Source organism: Leptonychotes weddellii, chromosome 6 (assembly GCF_054177405.1).
Source record: "Leptonychotes weddellii isolate Sample4059 chromosome 6, ASM5417740v2, whole genome shotgun sequence".
Classification (NCBI taxonomy): domain Eukaryota; kingdom Metazoa; phylum Chordata; class Mammalia; order Carnivora; family Phocidae; genus Leptonychotes; species Leptonychotes weddellii.
Genome location: NC_138374.1, coordinates 67,474,417 through 67,481,664, shown reverse-complemented (window position 1 = coordinate 67,481,664; position 7,248 = coordinate 67,474,417). Strand labels below are relative to the sequence as shown.

At 38.4% G+C, this 7,248-nt stretch overlaps 1 protein-coding gene across 1 annotated transcript in view; it reads right to left on the bottom strand.

Moving 5' to 3' along the window:
• RYR2 (ryanodine receptor 2) overlaps window positions 1-7,248 on the bottom strand; it is a 652,366-nt gene that overhangs the window by 127,683 nt on the left and 517,435 nt on the right. Inside the window, exons 64-66 of the mRNA XM_081824340.1 lie at window positions 3,823-3,883; window positions 2,362-2,600; window positions 601-682 (exon numbers count right to left, since the gene is read on the bottom strand). Coding sequence (XP_081680466.1) covers window positions 601-682; window positions 2,362-2,600; window positions 3,823-3,883 — 382 coding nt within the window. The remainder of the gene's footprint in view (window positions 1-600; window positions 683-2,361; window positions 2,601-3,822; window positions 3,884-7,248) is intronic.

Genomic DNA, 7,248 nt, shown 5'->3' with positions numbered 1-7,248 from the left:
ACCAGAGCACATACACTCCCCAGTGTCTATCAGCCAGTCACCCCAGCCCTCCCACCCCACCCCCCACTCCAACAACACTCAGTTTGTTTCCTGCGATTAAGAATTCCTCATATCAGTCTTTTTCACAGAAATCTTATACTGTCATTTCCAGTGACCCCTTATTTTAAATGCAGTAGGGAGTCTTTATCTTGACCTGTCCATATCACCTGATAATCTCCTCCTCTTGAATGTAAGAACATGCAAAAATAAAGCTCATCCTAATAACTGCCAATATTTATGTTTATTTTCCTTTTCAGATATATAATGAGAAACTGTTCCAGCAAATTCCTTCATAAAACTCGTAAACACTCTCTTTAATCTTTACATTAAATATGATCGTTACCATTACTGCTTTACCTTTTTTTCTACATAATTTAATTGACTCTTATTATATCAATTCAAATTTAACTTAAAGATTGTTCAATTACTCCCAAGGAATTCAATATGTTAATCTGGTTGTTTAGTTTATAACTAAGGAAAAACTGATAAAGCAAAGACTTGAAATAAATAGTTATAACACTTGAAACAGCTGTTAATACAGTTAAACTTTTAAAATCTTACCTTTCCACATAAATACTTTTGCTGGTTCCCAAAGCATATAAGCTAGTCAGAATTCTATAACACGACACCTGTACATCTTCCACTAAGGAAAAACAAAAAAACAAGAACAAAAACACTTTTTATTTATATGTTGTCCTAAGAAAGTTTAGGCTGAAACCAAAATTCCATACTGAGGGCATACTAATATTTTTACATTTAAAAAGAAGAAAAATTAGAACAAGTAGGTAAAATGAAATATAAAAACTATTTCTCAAATATAATTCTTTTCTTTAAGGAGCTGAAATGTACTATAATTTATTTAGAACATTCTCAGGAGCATTTTTTTTTTTTATAGTTTTTCTCTAGATAGAAGAAAAAAGGATTTCTTCCAGAATACAATTAAGCACAAGACTATCTGGGAGGACAGATTTTTGTCTCCTGTTCTGAAGGTACATAAAGACTGGGTCTTTTATTTTAACACCTAAGTGAACAGTAATGACAATGCTGTAGGAGGCAGTGAGTTAATTTCTGACCTGACATTCAAGGCATAAGTAAGTCAATCCTATAGTGAAGCCAGAAAATAAAATAAAATAAAACCTTATAGATGATCTATGATCCAATAAGACATGTTTAAGAGGCAAAAAAAAATCTAAGAACCCTGGATTTCTAATTCTAATTCTTCTACCATTTCCTAGAGAATCTACCATGATAGGAATGGAGAAGTCATTCTCCAAAAAGATTACATCCAGACCTGTTTCCATGTCTACACTACACTGTAAGCAATGTTCCTACAATCGTTCAAGGAAATGTTTGGCGAGTAGCGGTTGTGTTACCCACTGAGTAATGCAGTGGTTTTCACCCAGAGTGCTGCTTCACCTGGGAGACCTATAAGGTTGAGGGTGTGAGAGGTATGTCTGCAGTCAAGACCCACTTGACTGTTTAACAGGGACATACATCTCCTTTCATGTTCATATCAGCAGGAAACTGGGACAGGTCTGATATTATTTGTATTTCCACATTGGGTTGAGCAACCTGTGGATTTTTTTTTTTAAAGATTTTATTTATTTATTTATTTGACAGAGAGAGACACAGCGAGAGAAGGAACACAAGCAGGGGGAGTGGGAGAGGGAGAAGCAGGCTCTCCGCTGAGCCCCAATGCGGGGCTCGATCCCAGGACCCTGGGATCATGACCTGAGCCGAAGGCAGACGCTTAACGACTGAGCCACCCAGGTGCCCCAAGTGGATATTTTTAATAATTATGGAATTCCAGGCAAAACCAGCTGATTAAATCCCCCATGAAAATAGACTGAAACCTATAAACAAAAAATATGTGAGCCACCCTAGTAGACCCATGATTTAGACACAGACTTTGTCTCTGCAGTCTCATATTTGTTGGTTACACAGCTTGTACAAACAATCAGCACTGACTCAGATATAATTCAAAAACATTTAACATTGCATGTCCCATGCTCAAACTGCACAGGAAAAATTCCATGGAAAGAGAGAACACAGAAATAGTAAAACTTGGGGAACCCGCACTTCAACAAGATGGCAGTGAGTGCCCACAGCCACCACCTTCCTGGTCCCTTCTGTGAAGCCGTGTGACTCAGGGATCTATCTCTTTAAGAATGGTTTCTGTAACTCAAATGTCAACCTAATGTTGTGGGGGGGAAAAAAAAGCGCAGTTTAACAAGTAGGCAGTGTTTGAGCAACCAGATGGAGCTTTTATAATTTCTCATTGTACTATTAGATAATGAAACTCTAAGTAATAGATTCACATACATATTAGATCTTCTCCGAACTGATGCTGGCCAATATGCTCAAATAATGATGATAGCATCGGCAACAGAGCCACTGTGGTGTAATTGATAATCTGAGTGACACCTCTGGGTTGGTTTCGGGTGTGGGTGAACTGGCCCTGCTTGAGATTCTCCATGGTCTTCTCCAGATCCTCCGCGGCGTTGTCCAGGAAAGCTCGGAGTGCGCTTTTAACACTCTCTAGGCCAGTCTTCATTACGGTCCTAGGAAGGAAAGAAGGGAGAACATACACCTTGCGAAAGGAGCAAGTGGGAATACAAATAAAACATGCTTCTACTCTCCATTTATCCATTACAGCCACTCAGTCAACTAAATCTTTTTAATTCACTCCCAATTTTTTCAGTGTACTTGAACTTATAAGCAGTATCACTCTGTAAATGCGTCACCTTTCCTAAATGCCTTCAGAGTCAACTTACTTCAGACCCCGATCAAAAGGCGGTGCAAATGCTTTCTATTTTCTACCAGCATTTTCAAATTTTGAGAGTGTTTGTTTTATACTCTGACAAAACACAGCCTTTGAGCCAGTTGAGTTAATCCCAAATCCAACACAACCAGAATGTTTCCTGAGGCACTGTATGGGAAAGAAACATTTAATCCCAGCTCAACCCAGTCATCAAATGATATGGATGTTTTGTGCTTTAAGTGTAGCAATCAGCTAAATGAGCCTCCAAAGGCTGAACTTTGTTCAGAAGTGACCCTCTAATGCCACCAAGTCTAGTTAGGAAATGAAGGTGTATAATAGCATCTATTTTTTTTTCATTTATTATATAAAGCACCTCTCATAAAATTTTAAACGTGAAAATAAATAAAAAGCATCATGGCATATTCTCTGTAGGAGACATTTAGGAACTTTTATTTAGATTTATCCTGGATAATAAATGAAATACATGTATGGCTTAAAGGCTGAATCAACTCTGTGAGATACACTGATTTTGTATTTAGGCAACCTATTGGATTTCCAGTCACGTTGCCAGGAGGGCAGTACACACACTTGGGAATTGGTCTACTTCCACACTTACTATGCAATCTTTAGCTTCACTTTACTCATCTGTAAAATAAGAATAAAACCCTGTTCCTATAAAGCTAAATGGTATCACAAATGCAGAGCACAATGGTACCACACCCAGAAGCTACTAAGACTTCTCAAGTTGGAGCTTACCATTTCTACTTCACATGATACATTCCCAATTCAACCCTCCATTACATTCCTAGCTGCTACAGAAATTACTTGAAATGTGAATTAACAATTTATACAAGATCATAAAAATAATAAAATGCCATTGTATCCATCATTTACAAAATATTTTTTCACCCACACTTAAGTCTTTATTACAATTCCAAAGAATGAAATCAAGAGACAAGGTGAGTCTTCATATTCTTGTGTAGCATTCCTACAGTCATGTAGACAAAAATGTATTCACTTACCTGGCATCCAAAGTCTGACCCAAAATATGAAGGCAGTTGACAATTGATGTGGCATCATTTCCTAAGGAGGAAAAAGAAGGCTGTGTAAATTGCCCTGAGGATTTCTCACTGTTCTTTTCTAGTAAGATTTTTGTACCAAAAATTAGTCAATGGTACAATTCTATAATAACGCGATTAAAACGATTTTCTGATAATCAAGTTTGAAATCATGCGGTTTTTCTGCTCAAAAGTGGTTATGCAAATGTAAGGAGAAAAGCAATAAAGCATGTCTCATCAAATAGCTGACATACTCGAGAAGCATTCAAAGCGTTGTGCCAGGCTGAGGTGTTTTAACTGAATTCTTCAAATATATTCGCCTCCCCATACTGGCTCATCTTCTTTCTAAGTCATATTGTGTGTCAACTTTTAAAGTGAACTCATATGTTTATGAAAGGAGGTGGGCTAAAAGTCTAATAAATTTAACTCCCTTTTAATTACCCAAGTGTCTCTACTTTCTTATTCCATCCAACTGCATTAAGATGAACTAATGTGCCTGAATGTTTTTGGTCTTTGTTAAAAAGAACTACCAAACTGTCCTGTAAATAAGCATCAGTGGCTGAAGAAGTTAAATCCTCTTACGAGATGATTGAAATGGGGATGACTTCTCTTGAAAGTCAGATGAAATTCACCCATTTTGATTGGCATGTTTTATCAGAAAGTACAGAAATATGAATTATACAATTACTATGTCCATTCTACTCTGTGATAAAGATACATGTGAGCAAATAAACAAAATGATGAATCCAAAGTTACAAAGTAATTTGACCACTCACAATATAGTCTGTTAGTGTTATTTCCTCATTTTATACTTTCCTATTTATAATATATAAAGTCATTTCCTGGGCCCAGAGATTAATGACTCCTATTTGAATGTAAGTTCTTGTAACTTTTGAGTATGTTATACTCTTTGTGGGAAAAAAAAAAAAAAGATTCTAAAATGAATTAAATACACATGAAAATTAACAACTACCTTGGAACCTAGATAAGCCAGTTTAGTGATACGATACAAATAAGAAAAAAAAAAAAAAAGGTATTCATTGCTAGACTCTGAGTTCTTAAATAAAATGTTCCATTTTTCTTGTGCTTTGATTGTCAGAATTTCTGGTAATAATGAAGACAAAATCAGCAGAAAGGCAGAATTTGTTACGTCCTTGTCTACTGATTAGCGGCAGTCTTAGAGCTTCCACTGTGGTCCGTAGAGGTATTACTCATTTAATGATTCATTCACTCAATCAATACTTGTCAAATACCAGGCATTCTCAAAGTCCCAGTAATAAGTAAAAGAGAGTTCTCATGGTACTTGCATTTTAATGGGGGACACAGGCAATAAAATTTTAAGAAAAAAATCAATATGAAACAAAATATCAGGCTACACCAAAATAAGTATTTTATATTTGTAGATTATATTAATTGTATATAATTAAATAATTTAGAGTATATGTTATATAATTAATATATATATCAGGGGATAGGGATTAGAGCAACTGGACAGAGTAATAGGGTGAGTGGTCACCAAGCCCTTTCTAAGAAGGTGGCACCTGAGCAGAGATTTGAATGAAGGAATGAATCATGCACAGATCTGGGAGAAGGCACCCAGGCAGAGGGACCAGCATGTGCAAAGGGTCTGAGGCAGAAAATGGGGCTGGTGTTCCAGGCAAGGAAGTGGAGGTGGCTAATGCATGATCAAGATTCAGGGGAAAGAAGGACCCTATGAAGTAGAGAGGAAGGGAGCGGCCAGGTTCTAGACCCTTGCAACCAGCGCAAGAACTTTGATTTTTTTTTTTTTTCAAGTGCAATAGGGAGACATTCTTAAGGTTTTGAACAGGATGGGATCTGATTTATATTTTAAAAGGATTAATTCACCATGTGCAAAACTCTGGAATGGCAAAAGTGAAGTCGGTTAGGAATCTACTAGAGTCGTCTAGAATCAGAGGATTGAGGGCAGTGAATTTGGATTAGGATATCCGCAGTGAAGAATTTATTTTAAAGATATGCTTATGGCCTGAACGTGAGATGAGACGGGAAGGAGTTAAAGATAACCCCAAGACTGTTTGGGTGAGCACTTGGTATGAGCAACTGGGTGAATGGTGGTAAGATTTTCTGATGTGGAAAGAGCGCAAGAAAGGAGCCAAAGGAGAGAGAAGAGGAGGGGCAGTGTGGGGCGGGGGGAGGTAGCATGCTCTGCTTTGGACAGGTTGAGTACAATGGGCCTGTTGATCTCAGGTAGAGAGGCAGAATAGGCAGGTGGTACACAAATCTGGGATGCAGGGAACAGACGTGACCTGGAGCTATACATTTGGGCACCACAAGCATACAGGTACTTTCAAAAATTGTGGGCCTGAATGAAATAAGCCAGCATGTGCATAAATACAGAAGAAAAAGGGTCTCAGGGCCTCCAATGTTTGGAAATGGGAAAGATAAGGAGAATGCAGCACAGAAAAGGAGAAAGATAAAGGCCCAGGAGGAAGATGGGATACACAGCAACGTGCAACTATTATTTAGCGCCAAGTCAGAGAGGCTGGCCCCTCACTCTCATCCTAAAACTCAACAGTTCTTTTCCCCTTTCCCTTACAGTCTGCTGGCTCCTCTTATAGATGACCTTGTTTGTACTTTGTCCTAAGCCTGACCATGCCCTTTTCCAAAGGAGCAGTTGGGGTATTTTAAACCTCCGTTCGTAAGAACTCGTGAGGTGGGACTTTTGTTCCCTGCTGTAGGCCAGCCCCTAGGACAGTGTCTGTCTGACCCCTAGGACAGTGTCTGGCCCCTAGGATAGCGTCTGGCCTACAGCAGGCATTCAGTTGAATCTTGTGGGTTGTGAAGAGGAGGAAACTGTACCACTGGCCAGAAAAGTTCTGTGAGTCAGATTAAAATGCATATGGTGAATGTGAAATTTCTGTGATTGTAAAGTCACAAGCCATAAGCCCCGTGAAGCAGGGTGCTCCGTAGGAGACGCAGGAGAACTCTGAACGGCAACATCTCCACGTGAAAAGCGGTGGAGAAAGGATCCTAACAGATCGAGGAAAGTATTAATTGAATCTTCAATATTTTGTGGTGTAGACCAAGCAAAAGCATCTGTTCTATCAGCAATAGGTAAAAGCCTAACTAATGGTTAGTCTTGAAGAGATTAAAGCTTGTAGTAGGAGTTTTAAATAAAATAAGAATTGCCCACATCCTACCATGAGAGACAGTGGACTCTGAAAAACAAACTGAGGGTTCTAGAGGGGAGGGGGGTGGGAGGATGGGTTAGCCTGGTGGTGGGTATTGAGGAGGGCACATTCTGCATGGAGCACTGGGTGTTATGCACAAACAATGAATCATGGAACACTTCATCTAGAACTAATGATGTAATGTATGGGGATTAACATAAGAATAAAAAAAAAAAAGAAA